The sequence below is a fragment of the Xenopus tropicalis genome, chromosome 7 (assembly GCF_000004195.4).
Source record: "Xenopus tropicalis strain Nigerian chromosome 7, UCB_Xtro_10.0, whole genome shotgun sequence".
NCBI classification, from domain to species: domain Eukaryota; kingdom Metazoa; phylum Chordata; class Amphibia; order Anura; family Pipidae; genus Xenopus; species Xenopus tropicalis.
The window spans coordinates 116,161,359-116,182,310 of NC_030683.2; the positions used below are offsets into that span (position 1 = coordinate 116,161,359).

General features: G+C 40.8%; 1 protein-coding gene across 2 annotated transcripts in view; it reads left to right on the plus strand.

Moving 5' to 3' along the window:
• prkcg (protein kinase C gamma) overlaps positions 1 to 20,118 on the plus strand; it is a 163,320-nt gene extending 143,202 nt beyond the window's left edge. For both annotated transcript variants that reach the window (XM_004916331.2, XM_002934988.3), the window contains 4 exons: positions 10,517 to 10,597; positions 11,094 to 11,201; positions 12,056 to 12,196; positions 13,783 to 20,118. In XM_004916331.2, the coding sequence (XP_004916388.1) occupies positions 10,517 to 10,597; positions 11,094 to 11,201; positions 12,056 to 12,196; positions 13,783 to 13,962 (510 nt within the window). In that variant the 3' untranslated portion in view covers positions 13,963 to 20,118. The remainder of the gene's footprint in view (positions 1 to 10,516; positions 10,598 to 11,093; positions 11,202 to 12,055; positions 12,197 to 13,782) is intronic.
• The last annotated feature ends 834 nt before the right edge of the window (positions 20,119 to 20,952 follow it).

Genomic DNA, 20,952 nt, shown 5'->3' on the forward strand with positions numbered 1-20,952 from the left:
AAAATCTCTTGTTGCTGTAGTACCCCAGGATGGGCTGCAGGGGGCAACAGCAATCACTGATGCTAAAATGAACAGAGCACTTTCACTCTGCAGCACTGCTCATTGGAATCTGAAAGCGAAGCCGGATATGATACCTTTCATTGACTTTGTATCGTCTGTATTGGCATAAAGGATTGTGTGCGCAGTATTGCATTGTAATGTAAGGCCTAGAGCAGGTAAAATATACATTTCTCATAAATTAAAGGGAAACATGTTTTATTTAGCAGTATAACCCAAGGCGGATTGAGTTTATTGATCTATTAATATTCTACTGCCGTGTTGCTTGGCCTAACATTCCAATGAGTGTGAGCTGCCATACTGCTTACAGTCAGAAACACACTACCATTAAGTCCTCTGTAAGGGGGATCATTTACGTCCACAAGCACAGTGGGCAGCTTGCGCTTTTCCCTGCTGTGAGTTTCTACTTGTGTCAATGCCCCAAGCATCATGACACAGTGGCCCCAGTATTTTATTATGACACAGTGGCCCCAGTATTTTATTATGACACAGTGGCCTCAGTATTTTATCATGACACAGTGGCCCCAGTATTTTATTATGACACAGTGGCCCCAGTATTTTATTATGACACAGTGGCCTCAGTATTTTATTATGACACAGTGGCCCCAGTATTTTATTATGACACAGTGGCCCCAGTATTTTATTATGACACAGTAGCCTCAGTATTTCATCATGACACAGTGGCTCCAACATTTCATCCTGACATAGTGGGCCCGGCATTTTAATCATGACACAGTAGCCCCAGCATTTCATCATAGCACAGTAGGCCCAGCAATATAAGACACAATGACCTTACATTTTATCATGACACTGTGGCCCCCTGCTTTTCATCATGACACAGTAGCCCCAGCATTTCATCATGACACAGTGGCCCCAGCATTTCATCATGACACAGTGGCCCCCCGCTTTTCATCATGACACAGTAGCCCCAGCATTTCATCATGACACAGTGGCCCCAGCATTTCATCATGACACAGTGGCCCCAGCATTTTATCATGACACAGTGGCCCCAGCATTTCATCATGACACAGTGGCCCCAGCATTTCATCATGACACAGTGGCCCCAGCATTTTATCATGACACAGTGGCCCCAGCATTTCATCATGACACAGTGGCCCCAGCATTTCATCATGACACAGTGGCCCCAGCATTTCATCATGACACAGTGACCCCAGCATTTCATCATGACACAGTGGCCTCAGCATTTCATCATGACACAGTGGCCCCCCACCAATATGAGACACAATAGGGTTGATTCACTAAAGTGCGTTAATTTTTATCGCACGCTTTTTTCCGTTAAAAAAGACGCGACAATTGTGGCCCCAGTATTTTATTATGACACAGTGGCCCCAGTATTTTATTATGACACAGTGGCCCCAGTATTTAATTATGACACAGTGGCCCCAGTATTTTATTATGACACAGTGGCCTCAGTATTTTATTATGACACAGTGGCCCCAGTATTTTATTATGACACAGTGGCCCCAGTATTTTATTATGACACAGTAGCCTCAGTATTTCATCATGACACAGTGGCTCCAACATTTCATCCTGACATAGTGGGCCCGGCATTTTAATCATGACACAGTAGCCCCAGCATTTCATCATAGCACAGTAGGCCCAGCAATATAAGACACAATGACCTTACATTTTATCATGACACTGTGGCCCCCTGCTTTTCATCATGACACAGTAGCCCCAGCATTTCATCATGACACAGTGGCCCCAGCATTTCATCATGACACAGTGGCCCCCCGCTTTTCATCATGACACAGTAGCCCCAGCATTTCATCATGACACAGTGGCCCCAGCATTTCATCATGACACAGTGGCCCCAGCATTTTATTATGACACAGTGGCCCCAGCAACAATTAGCGTGCGATTCAATACAGTATTATCGCATGCGTTAATTTGCGCGCAACCGCATGCAGTAATGTTAGCGCATGCGTTAATTAGCGCGCAGAAAAGAATACTAACGCATGATTCACAAACACTTAGACGCACTAAATATCGCATTAGACTATGCAAAAATTAACCCCTACTTGGGGCAGGCGGTAATTATAGAAAAGTACAGTTAATGAGCTTTTGGCAATAAAATATGGACTTTGCAGTGTTATTTATTCAGGTCTGTGTTGGCCCCAGAGTGATTCAGCCTCCAGTTTGCCGCAAATAAATAGTAGCCACATATAAATAGTGCATAGAAATAGTAGCATATAAATAGTAGCCACATATAAATAGTAGCATAGAAATAGTAGCCGCATATGCTATTTAGTAGCATATAAATATTTATATGTGGCTACTATTTATAAGCTACTTTTTATATGTGGCTACTATTTATATGCACTATTTATATGTGGCTACTATTTATATGCTACTTTTTATATGCACTATTTATATGTGGCTACTATTTATATGCTACTTTTTATATGCACTATTTATATGTGGCTACTATTTATATGCTACTTTTTATATGCACAATTTATATGTGGCTACTATTTATATGCTACTTTTTATATGCACTATTTATATGTGGCTACTATTTATATGCTACTTTTTATATGCACTATTTATATGTGGCTACTATTTATATGCTACATTCTATACACGGCAACTATTAGCGCACATAATAATAGGCGTTAATTAGTGCGCATGCGGTAAATGCCGCATGCAATATCGCGCGTAAATTAACGCAAGTATGCTTATAGTGAATCGTGCGTTAAGTGGTGAAAATTTAGACGCGATAAAATTTTTATCGCACGCTATAAATAGCGCACGTTTTAACGCACTTTAGTGAATCAGCCCTAATGACCCTTGCATTACTATCATGACACAGTGGGTCCAGCATTTCATCATGACACAGTGGCCCCACCATTTTATCATGACACAGTGGCCCCAGCATTTTATCATGACACAGTGGCCCCAGCATTTCATCATGACACAGTGGCCCCAGCATTTTATCATGACACAGTGTCCCCAGCATTTCATCATGACACAGTGGCCCCAGCATTTCATCATGACACAGTGGCCCCCCACCAATATAAGACACAATGACCCTTGCATTACCATCATGACACAGTGGGCCCAGCATTTTATCATGACACAGTGTCCCCAGCATTTCATCATGACACAGTGGCCCCAGCATTTCATCATGACACAGTGGCCCCCCACCAATATAAGACACAATGACCCTTGCATTACCATCATGACACAGTGGGCCCAGCATTTTATCATGACACAGTGTCCCCAGCATTTCATCATGACACAGTGGCCCCAGCATTTCATCATGACACAGTGGCCCCCCACCAATATAAGACACAATGACCCTTGCATTACCATCATGACACAGTTGCTTCAGCATTTCATCATGACACAGTGGCCCCAGCATTTCAGCATAGCTCCTATTGTAAGAACTGATTGAAGGTGGTGGCTTTTTCACAAAAATGACAACTTTTTCAGCTAGAGATTTTATTGCTTACACTTGGCACAATCCATAAAATGCATGGTCTTATTTTTTGCTGGGGGCTGATGAGCTACGAGTTCACAGAACATACACTGAATGCATGGAAATGGAAATTAACAATAGTTGGCATTTTGCATATTTTTTTCCCATGAATGACCTTTATTGCAGCCCCTGTATGTGCCTGCACCTGTGCCATGTTGTGCTGAATCCCCTGTTTTTCCATCAGGTGCAAACAGCCGTGAGACACAGGAATATTTGGTGTCAGGGATATAAATAAATATATATATATATATATATATATATATATATATATATATATATATATAGTGAATACTGTCACTCACCTCCTAAAAATCTATTCACTAGGTGCTACAATATTACCAGTTTACAATACATTACCAGTAAATAACTGGTCCTTCTACCCCTGGCACACCTCTAATCTGCTCCAGTCCGCTCTCTCAAACCCCTTTGCCCCACGGACACCTGCCCTGCTCACCAAATCCGATCCCAATTTGTCCATTGGCTAATAACTCCGTTCCATCGCATTATCGCCCACCCCAACCTCAGTGTGTATTATCTCTGCCAAAAGGTGGCAACCCAATTTTTGACTGCTAAAGGGCTTTTCTGTTCACAGAATCTGGTACAGGTATGGGACGTATTATCTACAATGCTCAGGACCTGGGCTTTTCCGGATACGGGGTCTTTTCTTATATTTTGTGATCTTCATACCTTAAAAAATTATATAAGCATGAATTATACCAAATAGGATTGTTTTTCCCCCAATAAGGATTAATTATATCTTAGTTGGGATCAAGTACAGGTACTGTTTTATTATTACAGAGAAAAGGGAATCATTTAACCATTAAATAAACCCAATAGGGCTGTTCTGCCCCCAATAAGGGGTAATTATATCTTAGTTGGGATCAAGTACAGGTACTGTTTTATTATTACAGAGAAAAGGGAATAATTTAACCATGAAATAAACCCAATAGGGCTGTTCTGCCCCCAATAAGGGGTAATTATATCTTAGTTGGGATCAAGTACAGGTACTGTTTTATTATTACAGAGAAAAGGGAATCATTTAACCATTAAATAAACCCAATAGGGCTGTTCTGCCCCAAATAAGGGGTAATTATATCTTAGTTGGGATCAAGTACAGGTACTGTTTTATTATTACAGAGAAAAGGGAATCATTTAACCATGAAATAAACCCAATAGGGCTGTTCTGCCCCCAATAAGGGGTAATTATATCTTAGTTGGGATCAAGTACAGGTACTGTTTTATTATTACAGAGAAAAGGGAATCATTTAACCATTAAATAAACCCAATAGGGCTGTTCTGCCCCCAATAAGGGGTAATTATATCTTAGTTGGGATCAAGTACAGGTACTGTTTTATTATTACAGAGAAAAGGGAATCATTTAACCATTAAATAAACCCAATAGGGCTGTTCTGCCCCAAATAAGGGGTAATTATATCTTAGTTGGGATCAAGTACAGGTACTGTTTTATTATTACAGAGAAAAGGGAATCATTTAACCATTAAATAAACCCAATAGGGCTGTTCTGCCCCCAATAAGGGGTAATTATATCTTAGTTGGGATCAAGTACAGGTACTGTTTTATTATTACAGAGAAAAGGGAATCATTTAACCATGAAATAAACCCAATAGGGCTGTTCTGCCCCCAATAAGGAGTAATTATATCTTAGTTGGGATCAAGTACAAGTACTGATTTATTATTATAAATAAAAAGGAAATAATTTTAAAAAATGTCATTTATTTGATTAAAATGTAGCCTATAGGAGATGGCCTACTGACAAAACCATTTTGTGCCCATAAAACTTGTTTTATGATTAACAAAAGGTACAACACTTGAATCAGGTGTTGACAAAATATTATCAGTGCTATAAAAACAACTGCCCCATAAGGGACATTGCCTCTGGCTGCAACCTGCTTCCATCTGCCCCCTGTAATTGCATTCTTTTAATCTCGCTAGATACTGAAGAAAGGGTTCCATTAGAAACCATATCATAATTTGGCTCAGAGGCTAATGGAACAGAGACCCAGCAAATGCTCCCTCCAGTTCTCCCTCTGGCACATTAGCAGTGGCAGAAAGACAAATAACATGGTACTGAGATCACACATATTTATTAGATATACATATTTTATAATGCACAGAGCTAAATAAGCATATGTATGCTGTAGGAAGGCAATGCACCCAAGGAACAGGGGGCCGCTGAGCTCTAAGCCTTCTGTACTGCATAATAATAAGCATAGGCAATGCCTTTGTGGGAAATCAATCAGGTACCCCTTTGCTTTGATTTAATGGTAGTAAATCAACCAAAACTTGCCCCCAAGTCAGGAATTCAAAAATAACTCCCTGGTTTGGGGGCACTGAGAGCAACATCCAAGGGGTTGGGGAGCAACATGTTGCCCCGGAGCCACTGGTTGGGGAAAACTACCCTAGGAGGTAATAGATGCAATACATAGAAGGAATATATATATATATAAATATTATATGTTAGACTTGTAAACAGTGCCTAGTGATGTCATTAGTTGTAAATGGTGCATACTGATGTCACTTGTCACATGACTCAGTGATACATGTGCAGATAACCAGAGGGCAAGATAGGGGGGCAGAACCTGCAAAAAAGAGTGGAGGTTTGGTTGGCTGGGGCAGGTCAGGGACGTTGCTATGGGTGGGCTGCCAGAAAGTGCCTTGATGTACAGCAGGGGGCTCAAACTCAATTTACCTGGGGGCCACAGGAGGCAAAGTCAGGATGAGGCTGGGCCGCATAAGGGATTTCATAAAAAATTGGCTTTCAAGGGATAATGCAAGGCACGGCGGGAGCTGCTGATTGCGGAAATGACGTTATGCCATCATAACAGTTATTATGGTAAGACGTTCTGTGTGCACAATTAGCTCCTTAGCAGCTAATTGTGCACACAGAACGTCTTCCCATAATAACTGTTATGATGGCATAACGTCATTTCCGCAATCAGCAGCTCCCGCCCGCCGTGCCTTGCATTATCCCTTGAATCGCAATAAAAATCGCGATCCATTCATTGCTTTTGAGAAGGCGTTGGTGCGGGCCACAAAATACTGTACCGAGGGCCGCAAATGGCCCGCGGGCCGCGAGTCAGAGACCCCTGATGTACAGGGACACAATGTGCCTTGGAATATCCCTTGGTGATTTATTAAATGGGAAGCCCTTACATAGTTTATGCACAGGACACCATCACTCATCTATTGTTGCTGTAATCTGCCTCCTGTTATAATCAGACTATGCTATTATGTTGCTTGATTTACAATAAATAAATAACAACAAAAAAAAGTTATGGCTGAATTGAGGCTTCATTTTATAAGAGGGAATGTTTGCGCATCATATAGTTTCATGCCGTTGGGGCCCTTAGCCTTTTCTGCTGGGTCGTACCATTCTGTAGAAATAGCTCAGAACATTACAGAAGCTGAAAGCAAAAAAGAAAGCAAATCCCCTCCTTTTGAGCGGTTTCCCATGCAATTCTCTGCGCCCAAGCGCTGCCATATGCAATGATCCCATACATCAGTGTAGCGTTGGTTATCGGGCAGCGGACGGTGCCAATTAGAGTAAAACTGCTGAGCTGGATACTGTGTTAGTAAATGGCCATAAGAGGCAGTCCCACGAGCCAGTCGGCAATAACAAGGAATAAATCAGCTTGTTTTTTTTTATTTTTTGCTGTGGACGGCAAGTAATACTGTATTGTACTAAGCCAAAGCCTTGCACGATTCTTAAATTGTTCATTGACCGAGGATGGCCGGGGCTTGCATGCATAATCAATAGGCTTAGACAATTATATTGTGTAAAATGATCATTAAAATGCAGTTTTACACAACTACAAAGAGTGCAGCCTAAGTAAAGCAACCAGGGGCCGGGGCTAGGATTCTGAGCATTCTCCCCAGCCCCTTATTATAAGTTTGCATCTTCTTATTCTATATATTCAGTGCCATGTTGGTGGCAGGGTTTTCCCAAACTCACTTACCCTATGGTTTTTTTTTAACACAGTAATTGATTAGTAAGTTGGTATTGCAGAGCTGTCAACGTTCCATTTCAGTGTATTTTGCGAAGTGCAAAATCATTGCGTTCACCAGGGGGAGCTGCTCTATTGCACCCAACATTAGCACACTTCTATACCAATTAGATGCAATTGCTCTGTAAGTTTGGTCAGCATCATTTCTGGCATTTGGAGTGAGAGTAGGGTTGCCACTTTTTCTTGTGGTCTTTACCAGCTGATGACATATAAAGTGGGGGCGGGTCTAGGAATGGGTGGAATCATTATGATGTGGGGGGCAGAGTTTTGACGTCATGGTGGCCGGGTCCAATTTCATTAAGTAGGCAGGGTTTGGGGGCAGGCATTGGGAGGGAAGTGAGGATGTGAGGGCACTTTGTAAGCAAGTTGGGGGACAAACAACTAGGAATTACAAATTTACTGGCAGCTACGTTGTGGGTAAATTTGTAATGCCAGCAGGGCCGCTGCTGGCCAAATGGGTGCCCTAAGCAGAAATGTACTTTTGTGCCCCCTCCCCCAAATATTACGGAAGTAAAAATAAAATAAGAAAAAAAACCTACTATAGGGGCCCCACACACAGTGCCCCCAATTGCCCCCATAGACAATGCCCCCATAGTAAGTGCCCCCAATTGCCCCCATAGATTGAACTATCCGGGACAGGGGGATGCGCTATAAAAACCGGCGTGACAGTGTTGGGGGGTATGTTATAATATATAAAAATGTTTTTTTTTTTGGAGCAGCTGGAATGGTGCCCCCCTGGGTGTTGGTGCCCTATGCAGACTGAGTACTCTGCTTATAGGGAGCGGCGGCCCTGAATGCCAGCACGGGCCTTGGCTTGGCAACCCTGAGAATGAGGGATGTGTGCGCCCTGTTCTTTCAGAGCTATTGCCCTGTGGCCACTGGCGCAGGCTGCTGTGGAAGCCCTGAGGCTACCAATTAGTTCAGAGGCGAAGATAGCTCCAGGGCTCCCCTGTGCCAATAGGCACAATTAGGATTGCCACCTCTGCTGGCTCGCTGGGCAGGGGGCGGGCTGTGATGTCATGGGGCGGGAAAGAGGCTGGGTCGTGGCAAGATGTTGGCGGGGAAGAGGTGGGGCAGTGACACCACTGGGCGGGGCTATGTGAGTCCTGCCCAGTTTTCCTAATTTGGAAAATCAGGCAAAAGGTTTTGACCTGGACAGCCCTTCTGAAAACCGAGCTCTCAGGGTCAAAACTAGACAAGGGGCAACTCTAGGCGCAATTGTGATCCATTCAGAATGGCAGGCAGAAAGGACTAAGCAGTGCCAAGCACAACTATGTAGAAGTTCAAGATGCACCCTTTCAGCCAAACACCTTAAATGACAACCGCCACTGTCTGCAGGTAGCCATGAGCAAATTTGTCTCATTTTGCTTCGCCGAAATGCATTGGAGTTAATAGGCAATTTTCTTCTTTGCAACTTTTTTTCTCACTCCAAACCCATTAAAGACAATGGGTGTTTCCTCTCACTCTAAATGCATTAAAAAATTCCACTTGTCACTTTTGTATTGTGCTACAAAGTTCACTTTCACTAGGCCTGTGGGGTTGCTATGAGGATGTGCGGGCTAACAGAAACCCTTCCAGTATATATCTGTTTGACATGTTTCCTATAAGAAGGGAATATGCTTCAGTTGGTGCCTAAAGGGCACCTATCATTAAATAATCATTTGCCCCAGTGGAGTTTTGGGCTAAAGAGCTTGCACACCAGTATGGGGGAACCTTGTGGGTAGGGATGAGTGAGTTTTTTCAACAGATACAGATTGGCAGCGAAATTCACAAGTGGCGAAAAAGTTTATGATTCTGCTCTTGAATTTTGCCTTCCATTTTAGGGGAAATACTCAAGAAAAAATGCCCATTGACTCCAATGTATTTGGTAAAATTTTGGCAATTTGTGAATTGTCCTACAGGCCATTTTCATTACTCATGGGATAATTTTGGTTCGATACCAGAATTCCACAGGTGTTTGTAGTTTAACATCGCTGACACTTCATATATTTGTGGTTTATGTAAATACTATTTTTTAATGTTATTTGAATCTGTTTTTTTTTTTTTAAAAAAGTATTGACTGAATATTGTGGTGAGCTGATATTAATGTTACTGAACTGAGAGGCTGACACTCGCTGGACCTTTATTACAGCAGAGACAGTTCCGCGGAGCCACGGATGAATTATTTAGTATTGCACCAATGCCTCAACACTATTCTGCAGAGAAACGCTTGTGAGAATAAACCCTATACCAGAGGGAAAGATGGCTGTTCTGATGGACGTGCCTCATGGACCCACTCCCCTCTACAAATATTGAGGCAATAGCGGAGCAATGACTGCTCTGGCGATACCAGCATGTCTCTATGGCACAATGTGTGTGTATTATGTGACAATGGACAATGTCTATATTTACTAGTGATGAGCAAATTTTTTCGGCAGGCATGGATTCGCAGCGAATTTCCGCATTTCGCCATTGGCGAATTTTTTTTGCGAAACTTTTGTGAAAATTGGCACGGTCTAGTCAAATTGGGTGCAGTTGCGACAAAAAAGGGTGCGGTCCCATCAAAAAAGGGCATGGTTGCGTAAAAATTGGACACAGTTGTGTAAAAATTTGGCGTGATCACATACAAAAAAGAGCGGGCGACAAAAAAATAGACACGGGCAACAAAAAAGATGCGGGCGGCACAAAAAATTGCACGACAAATGCGTTTCGGGAATTTTTTGCTGTTTCGGGAATTTTCTTGCCGTTTCGCGAATTTTATGGTGAAGCAAAACGGGACAGATTCGCTCATCACTAATATTTACAATTCGGCAGTGGCCAGGCTGTGGATCTGATTCACAATTTGCAATTTTCACTTCTATCTGTGCATTTACTAAAACATAACTTTCTATCCGAATTTTTCCAGCTAAAATAAGATCTTAAAGTATGACCTGGGCATGTTTTGGTTCAACAGATCATCGCCTACCAGCCGTATGGAAAGTCAGTGGACTGGTGGTCCTATGGAGTCTTACTATATGAAATGCTGGCAGGACAGGTATGTTACATATAACAAACGGCTTCCATAAGTGTTGATATTCAGCAATCACCCTTTAAAAATATTGGGTCCTATGGACTCATGTTATGTCTAGAGGCACATGAATGAGCCACAAACAATATTGGTGTGGTTGGCACACATACTATGCAAAAAAAGAACCTCTATGGCAGTGGCACATGTAAATATAGATATGGGATCCGTTATCCAGAAAGCTCCAGAAGCTCTGGGAAGGCCATTTCCCATAGGACGTTTTCAAGAACCATTTCAAAATTCAGCAGACGTATTGATAATGAAGGGTAGAATGTGCTTTAGCTATGTTCAGCTTGCCGTGTTTCTACGCAATTGAGTTTTTGAATTTTTGAAAAGTACCAAATCCAAATCCTGTCAAAATCTTATCAAAGTCCAAATTGACTGTGCAGTGGAAGAGGAGTAATGCTATAGACATAGGAGCATTATGGTTTGTGTCATGTCTCATATGTGTTCCTTTCTTTTAAAGCCTCCATTTGATGGAGAAGATGAAGATGAATTGTTCCAGTCCATCATGGAGCAAACGGTGTCTTACCCCAAATCCTTGTCCAGAGAAGCTGTCTCCATATGCAAGGGGGTAAGACAATAGCATTCCATCATTCATTTCTTCTTCTAAGTTACATAGTTACATAGTTACATAGGGTTGAAAAAGACCAGAGTCCGTCAAGTTCAACCCTTCCAAGTAAACGCAGCACACACAACCCACACCTACCAATCTATACACTCACATACATAAACTATATATACAACCACTATTACAACTATATATAACCACTAATAGGGTATCTCCAAATAGAAAAAAACAATACAAGTATAGACTGGTTTCCACCTCAAGTTTAGGTCTTTAAATCTAGTTTGTGTGCTTCAAAGTTATTCTTAAGGATATCTTAACATGGCTTGTACATTATGCAGTCTGGAAGGATGGCCTACATTTCACAGTTGTATTACAATGACAGTTAGTTGATGGCAGTTCCAATCCATGACCTTGCAATTAAACTGACAATGGTCTATTCTGTTGGAACCAGGGCAGCATCTGTATGAAGTCTGTATATTCTGCTTATGTCCTTGTGGGTTTAATTTTTTTATGTCTGCCCTAAATCCTTTGTCTTAAGGAGGTTTTGGCGAATGTCAAATAGAAAAGATATTCATAACTCTCACTTTTAAGGCAGTATATGTAGCAAATATAAAATGTCAGATTTTGGTTAATTCAAGTATCTTCCTGATTCTGATTTTTTTTTTCTTCAATTTTCATTAAAATTCACAGTCCTGTCTGAAAGAGCAACTAATTATTCTTTATATAGTATTTCCCTTGTCTGTGCAATTCCATCTTGAGATAAGCTGAGCACTGTAAAAGGGAAACTGCCAACGCCTGTGTTTCTGTTCTACCTGTCATCCTCAGTGTTTTCTTTCTTGTTCTTGAATCTTGAACAGCTGCTGACCAAACACCCTCTGAAACGCCTCGGCTCTGGCTCCGACGGGGAGCGTGATATTCGGGACCATGCCTTCTTCCGCTGGATTGATTGGGAGCGCTTGGAGCGTCTAGAAATCCAGCCTCCTTTCAAACCACGCCCTGTATGTATGAGTATTATACATTATATATGTACTGCCCTGGTGCTACCAAAGGAATAAAAGGAAATTCAAGTGTTGGTTACATAGGGTTAAAAAAGACCAGAGTCCATCAAGTTCAACTCTTTCAAGTAAACCCAGCACTTACACCTATATTTACCAATCTATACCAACACATACATAAACTATATATACAAACATTAATACTAACTATAGATATTAGTATCACAATAGCCTTGGATACTATGTAGACAATGTTTCTGTCCTTCCTGGTACATTTCTCTGTCTTAAGTTCACCATTTCTTTATGGATATCTATCTATCTATCTATCTATCAACTATCTGTCTGTCTGTCTATCTATCTATCTGTCTGTCTGTCTGTCTGTCTGTCTGTCTGTCTGTCTATCTATCTGTCTGTCTGTCTGTCTGTCTATCTATCTATCTATCTATCTATCTTTCTCTCTATCTGTCATCTATCCATGGTTTTTATATAAATAATCCAAAACTAGGCTTATTTAGCAAACATTTCACCCAGGTAATTATTTGCCAGATTTAGTTAAATATGACCTGCCCAACAGTCCTAAAGCAAATGGACCTTGCCTTGCTGGGACATTTCTCAGTCTTAAGTTCACCATTTCTTTATGGATATCTATCCTCTAGCTATCTATCTATCTATCTATCTATCTATCTATCTATCTATCTATTTATCTATCTATCTATCCTCTATCTATCATCTATCTATCTATCTATTATCTATCTATCTATTATCTATCTATCATCTATCTATCTATCTATCTATCTATCTATCATCTATCTCTCTATCTGTTATCTATCCATGGTTTTTATATAAATAATCCAAAACTAGGCTTATTTAGCAAACATTTCACCCAGGTAATTATTTGCCAGATTTAGTTAAATATTACCTGCCCAACAGTCCTAAAGCAAATGGACCTTGCCTTGCTGGGACATTTCTCAGTCTTAAGTTCACCATTTCTTTATGGATATCTATCCTCTAGCTATCTATCTATCTATCTATCTATCTATCTATCTATCTATCTATCTATCTATCTATCCTCTATCTATCATCTATCTATCTATCTATTATCTATCTATCTATTATCTATCTATCATCTATCTATCTATCTATCTATCTATCTATCTATCTATCTATCATCTATCTCTCTATCTGTTATCTATCCATGGTTTTTATATAAATAATCCAAAACTAGGCTTATTTAGCAAACATTTCACCCAGGTAATTATTTGCCAGATTTAGTTAAATATGACCTGCCCAACAGTCCTAAAACAAATGGACCTTGCCTTGCGTCTATAAGGGCTCCTGGTCAATTTCAGGTGCTTTGGCTCCCAAAAATCTTACTTGTCCAAACACATGGTGTCAGATTGCAGTCTATCACCAACATTGCCCTCTATGGCTATTGCCCTTAGTGCTCTTGCACTTATAGGTCAGCCTTCTTAGTTTGATACTATCAAGAAGTGGCGATTGACTTCCTGCAAGTTGTTCTACTTCCTTTTCATTGAGTAAAAATGTTCTAGTGCATCTGTGTGATATTCATAACCTGTTTTATTTTACAGTGTGGAAAGAGTGGAGAGAACTTTGACAAGTTCTTCACCCGTGCACCCCCTGTCCTTACTCCTCCTGATCAGCTTGTATTGGCAGGCATTGACCAGAGTGAATTTGCTGGATTCACCTTTATCAATCCAGAGTTCATCCATAGTAACCCACACAGCCCAGTGCCCATCTCCTTGGTGTGATCTCTGTGGATGCATGACGGGGAGCAAGCATAAATGAGGCTTTGTCTATCAGCCCTCGTCTCTTGACCGGCATGGTATCCTCCTTGGTAATGGCTTATTAGCATCTTCTGTCTCATTCTTCTTCCTTACCCTGCATCTTGGAAAAAGCACTTAGTGTTGTAATGTGCTGTGAGAGGGGACCAGGATGCAATAGTGAATCCATTCCTTCCGGGACCAGACACCGATCTGGCATTTCACTCTTATTAACACTTGTGAAAATCTGATGAAGTGCGGTTTTCCTTTGGGTTGTCTAGTGTCTCAAAATACAAAGAAGATTTTTTTTTTTTTATCAACCATGCAACGAAGTTGGGTCACAAGTCACCTGCAGGAAAACAAGACGAGAGCTGGATTTTTTTTTTAATCGTTGTTATTTTAACTCTGGGTTGGACTGTGGGACCTGGAATTCAACATCTGAGCATTTGCTGTGTCAGTGTGCAGTAATACTTGAAGTAAAAATCAGACTGTATCTCATATAGACATTAGATGATATCTGCATTTACTTTCACAATGAATTCCTTACCGGAATGGACAAACACTGCCTGCATCTCCCCGAAACATTGCATCTTGCCTCGACATGCATGGCCTATTAATATCTTTATATGTGTAAAATATATCTAGATGTTATCCTTTACTTGTAGAAAACAATACCCTGGATGAATGTATATATACGTATATATTATTTTAACCATGTGCATGGGGTGAAAGAGAATGGCAGAGAATGAAAATACTGAGAAGCATAATTGGTTTCAATGTTAGGGCAAGTTTAGTATTTTTACAGCTGAATTTCAACTGCCAAGTGCCCACATTAAGGCCTCTAATCATTGCCAATCAAAGAACAATGTTTGGAATAAATGAGTCTTCTTTCCAGATGGTTACCAGTTAAGGCCATCGCTGTTTATTTTTTAATTTCAGTTTAGCTGAAGGAGAAGGAAAGTAATTTTGGCATTTTACAGATTGGCCACATTAGTGTCACCTAGAACACTATATTTATTCTGCAGAAAGCGTTACCATACCTGAGTAAACAGCCCTAGAAGCTCCCTCTGTTTGTTTAAGATAGCAGCTGCCATTTTAGCTTGGTCTTCGTAGCTTCCTGCTGCAGATATGGAGGCTGGTAGTCAGATTACACATTTCTAAGGGAGGAAGGAGTGATTTTTATGAATTCTTATGGGAGGGGGGAGCAGGAGAATGGAGAAAGGAGAGACCTACGCAGGCTCCACCCAGGAATGAAGAATTTTTCCAAGAGAGGAAGTCTAATACTGAAGAACATGTTTACAAAAAAGGAGATAAGAAATCCTGTATTTCTTTTGATAGAGGACTCAGTGCAGCATTTCTGAGTGCTTATGAATGTATTGACATAGACCTTTCTGCTATAGCTTACTTAGTTTTTACCTTTCCTCCTTCTTTAAAGGTTAATTATTATTTTTAAGCAACCCTTTCATTATATTCAAGTATAGTACAAGATGAAGTCACTGTAGATCAGGAAGATTTGTCAGGTTTAGTTGTTCTACGTTAAGTAGCATTTAGTCTTATGTCAGCTTTCTTAATAACATTTATAAATGGCTAATAAACCACAGTAAATGCTGTTACTGATGGACTAGCCACATGTAAGAGAGTAGACAAGTAGGAATAAGGTCAATGGATAATGTAGGCCAAACATCACAGCCTGAAAGCTTAAGAAATACTCTTTTTTTACCTGGGTTTAGAAAAGAAAGGGAAAATGTGAACAATGGAAAACTAAAACTTATATAAAAACATAACATAGCTTCCACTCATTCGCCTTGGTTGGCATGCTGTGTCCCTCAGAGTGACTTCAATCAAATAGGTCATTGTTATTCATCTGTCCTGTTTCACTTTGGCGAAGAATTGCTGAAAAATTTAGGTCATCAGACATCTTTGCCTATTTTGGTCACCCCTGGAGCTAAGGGAGCTGATGGGAATGTTTGGCTTATCAGCCATTGCTTAAATCACAAGATGAAGACGTTGGGAGATGGGTAGGCCATTGACCATGCACATAGTTCTGTGTGGACCTTGATGAATCAGATCATTACTGAAGGAGTACTATCAGATATTAATAAAGACCTGGGCTTAATACACATGTAGAGAATGGCAGCTGCCTTTTTCTTTGTAGACTTCAGCAACAGCAGTACATTTATTATCCATCTATAAGGATTCGGGGATTTTATTAAACCATAGAAATCCAGTTGAATTGGGTTTGATTCAAACCAAGTCTGACTTGTTCTTAAACTAACAAACAAAAAAAAGTCAAGCTATTGCCATGAGAAGTATTTCTACCCCCGCATTTTTCCACTTTCTGTTAATGGCAAGAATGAAAACTGCCTGTGCTCTAGGGCAGTTATAACTATTACTAAACTAGGGAAAATGTATTAAATTATTACATTTTGCCTCTTCTCGTACACAATCTAAAAACATATAGTAGGATCTGGGAATGTGTTGTGATGATGATGTTTGGGATAATATTCTAAGGGACATATTTAAAGAGAAAGACATGAAACTAGTGATGGGTTATTGGAGGCCCACCGCTGAGTCTGTTGGTGGGAAACTGGAGGCTGCAACGCAACGGCATTTGTGGGTTCCTAGTCATCCATGTTTTCATGAAAAATAAGAATAAGCTTGATGAATTCACCATAATCTTAGAGAGGGGACAATGGACCCGTCAAATTCTTCCAAAATCATGTGCACATTGTAACTTGTGCGCACTGTGGTCGAATGGGTCTGGACCAGTGTTTGTTTATGTGTGTGTTTAAAACGTGTTGTGCATTTCAACCACTTGGTGGGCACTAACATGGGAACACATGGGTCTATATATCATTTAGAAAGCAATAAATGAAATGGCAGTTGCAATGGTGGGCACTAACATGGGAACACATGGGTCTATATATCATTTAGAAAGCAATAAATGAAATGGCAGTTGCAATGATGGTATCTATTTTATATGAGCAGTACCTTAGACGTGTGCATTCCCAGAGAAAGCAATAGTTATCTTTATATCTACCTGCATCCTGATTTTATTGCTGCTATTCTGTCCATACAAAGAACTGCACTGTGGGTGTGGATTTTATTCTTGACTGAACTCTGCTGCTCAGAGGGAAGTTGAAGGTTTCCAGTGCAGGTCTACTTCAGAAGAAGGCCTTAAGGTCACATGGCTTACAAAAGCAAAAGAAACAATATAACCCCCTGAAATGCCTTGTTCTTAGTTAGTCCCTATGTATGTACACTCAGCGCACCTTATTTCTTCTATTATTATTTTTAAGTATGTGATGTGCCTGCAGGGTAAAGGTGCCAACTTCCTGACTGGGCCTCTTTGGGTCCACCAGAGAACTTGACATCCAGGGACAACTCTTACAGCAATTCGATGTATATGTTATAGAAGCCTATGCTGGAAATAAGAAAGGGTTGATTGGAATTGACATGTACTGGGGCCCATAAGGGCCAAGCCAAGAGATGGCAGGCCAATCTAACCTTGGGTGCCAAAACTTTGCGCACATGGAAAGCAATCTTCAGGCCTTGCAAAATGTTTTAATTGCTAATTAGTTGCAAAGTGTCTGGACCACACAAACACATTGTCTTGCTCGTTCCATACCCCCCTCATATATTTCTCAAGTATTGTGCTGTTTGTTTGGGATGCAGACAAGTGCAATTCTATTTCTGTCGTAGTCTTTTTCACAAGGTACTTATATCTATAAAATAACCAAAGGCACTAGACAAGGCTCCTCTCCCCACTCATTATTTAATTGAAAAAATAAGCCAGGAAATTAATACCTGGAAGATGCATTTTTTTCTCCCAGTCTAGAAGAGTTAGTGCAGATAAAGGACTAGATTTAATTCAGTGAGAAAAAGGTTTATCACATCATGCCTCATTGAATTGAATCTGGCCCAAAATGTCTTCTTTTCCTAAGCCGCTAATCCTATTTGGATAATTATTAGCAATCAAAATTCATATGGCTAGGTCAGAAGCCTAGATTAGCTTGATACAGTAAATATTACATAGGTCCCATGGGATGGGAAGCATGTCCAGTGTTGGACTGGGCCACCAGGATACCAGGATGAGTACTGGTGGGCCCAGGTGCCAGTGGATCCTCTTACTTCTATTTATTTAGCCTATTTCATGGCCATTGCCCATTTCTGTATGGGAACAAGGAAGCTTTATTGATGGAAGAATAGAGTATAGTATGTAGAGAAAAGATACTTGGATAATAAAGAGCTTGAGGGAATGCAATTCAATCAAACTTATCCAACGGTTAATCACCTGAAAGCTCTTTTGAGGTCTATGGGAAAAAACTGGAACTGGATTAGGAGAAAAGTGTCTTCACCTCGAATTGAATTCATAAATTTTCAGGTGCTAAACCATGAGATAAGTTTTTTCCCCGAATTGAATCTGGCCCTATATATGCTGCTCGCTCTTTAGCTCTTATGGTCTCCCAGTTTAATCAGAGAAGCCTTGACAGGTCAAACATTGGACACAATACGCCTGATTCAGTTTAGTAAGAAAACTCATGGCCAAGATTTCATTCACAAATACAAAAACTTTTCTCCTAATTCAGTTCCAGTTTTTTCCTGTAGACTTCAATAGAGTTTTCACATGATAAACCACGAGAAAATGAATCTCAAATTGAATCTTGTCCATCAGATTTCATGTGATACAAATTTTCTCACTGGATGGAATCGGGCCCAGTGAGGCAAAAGGTATTTATACCCTGCTCCAGGGTCGGACTGGGGGGGTGCAGGGCCCACCGGGGCTGCCTCCCCGGGGGCCCTTAACCCCCCAAGGTGCCCCTGCTGGCCGTGTCCCCGATGTGGCCCCCTTAAGCCCTCCTAAGGGACCCACTCCCAGTGCCCTCCCCGAGCACTGATAAGTGAAACGCGTCAGGGGAGGATACCTGTGGCATGGGGTGTGGCAAAGGGCATCAGGGGCCCACTAGGGCCCACCAGGTGTCCCCGCAGCCCAGTCCGACTCAGACGTATGATGTCCCTCAGTGCTTCTTGTTGCACATAGTGTACTCTTTGCTTTAAACTGTAAATCATGACTTTTACTCAGGTGGAAAAGAATGCAATGGTAGTTTCTGAAAATCAGCAACGGCAACTGAATGAGTTTGATTTACTATGACAAAAGGGGTGAATATTAATCCATTAAGTTTCTTTTATTATAAATTCTATGTATGTACATTTTTTTTTTTAGAAATTATGGGGAAGAATGTGTAGCATGGAGCAACTGTAATGTATATAAACTGATTCCATTAAAGTTAATGCTATTAATCCTTTGAAGTACCTGATGAAATGAGTTTCAGTACTGTATATAGGGTTAGGTTGCCTTACCGCAGCGTTACTCCAATCTTTTGTTTGGTTGCCAATGATTTTTTTTTTTTCCGGAAATGTTGCATGAGATTGTTAATGTCGTTGGGATTGCAGTGATTTTCATCGATTTCTACTTTGTTCTGCACATAGAGTGCTCATAACTGACACTGGCAATGGAAGCCGCTGTTATTATTTGTGCATGCATTTAATCTGCTTTTATTTTTGCCATTTTTCCGGTTTGTGCCATTTCAAACTCCAAAGTGTGGGGAGTCCGGAGGAAACGCTAAATGTCTAGATTTTTGAATTCATAATTTTATGTATATTGTTTGAAATCATTGGCCTCCATGGAATCCAGAATCCTTCAGGAAGAGGCCTTTCCAACGGGAAACCTGCCAGCCAGATACGGCCCTCCAATTGGTTTTTATGGCGGCAGGATTTGCAGACAACGTTGGATGACTTCTCGATGTTAATATAATCCAGCCCAGTCTGCCCACAGGATCCTCAGCCCATGATTTATACAAGTCGGACAGAGCTGCTTTAGAAAGAACTGTACCTGTTCATCACTCTTTTGAAAAGCATATTTGTTCCCTTTATGCAAAATTCAAATGCAAGTGTGGATAAAGTGAGGGGTTTCGGGTGGGCTACAAATGTACAAATACTTTCAGACTCCATAGACGGACTCATTAATATAGTAATATACCCTACGTGTATTGTGGAAGCTGGCTAAACAGCTTCATGTTGTTTTCTGCCTAACTGATCTCCTGACCATGAGAGATTCCATGAATAAAAGCAATATTAATGACACGTTTTTATTAGTGTGCCGTGGAAACTGTTGGGGGATCTCTGTTTATGCATCTGGCCGTGGGTGAGTGTTGGTTCGAGTGCTAGGATCCTACTTAGGGATCTTTTCAAGACTTAATGAGGATATGCAACGTCTATGCCTTTTGAAGAAGGCAGTAAATATATTTCTCTCTTGAACGACAATAAGGATAAGGGTCCACCATGTTTTTTGCGCTTCGCACGGTGCCCCATTAATAGCACCACTCAGAATGGAAAGATTATAGGTCTGCATGCATTGGGCAGTGCTGTATTTATAAGGGGAGCCATATAGCCCCCCTCCAGTCTACTGTTCAATAAAAGTCCTTTTAAAATTAAACATATAACCCCAATTTTTTTTTTATTAACACTTCCATGCCCGTTATAAAGGCATTTCAAAATCCCAGCTGTCAATCATATGTTGCCTGCCCCGCCTCTATGCCTTAAGGTGGCCATACACATAGCAATTTTCGATCTTTTGCACGAAAGAACGTTCCCACCCCCCACTGACGTTCAGGGCTGAATCGTCAGATATAGTAACATAGTAACATAGTAAATTGGGTTGCAAAAACACATACGTCCATCACGTTCAGCCATAATGCCTATATATTACCTGCCTAACTGCTAGTTGATCCAGAGGAAGGCAAAAACCCCATCTGAAGCCTCTCTAATTTGCCTCAGAGGGGAAAAAATTCCTTCCAGTAAGGGCTTTGATTTTATTCCCTTTAGTGCCCTAGCATTTCCATCCAGGATCATGGATTTTTGCCATGTCTGATAAAAAGAATGCAGGAAAAAGAATGTAAGGGAATGTAGGCATATAGG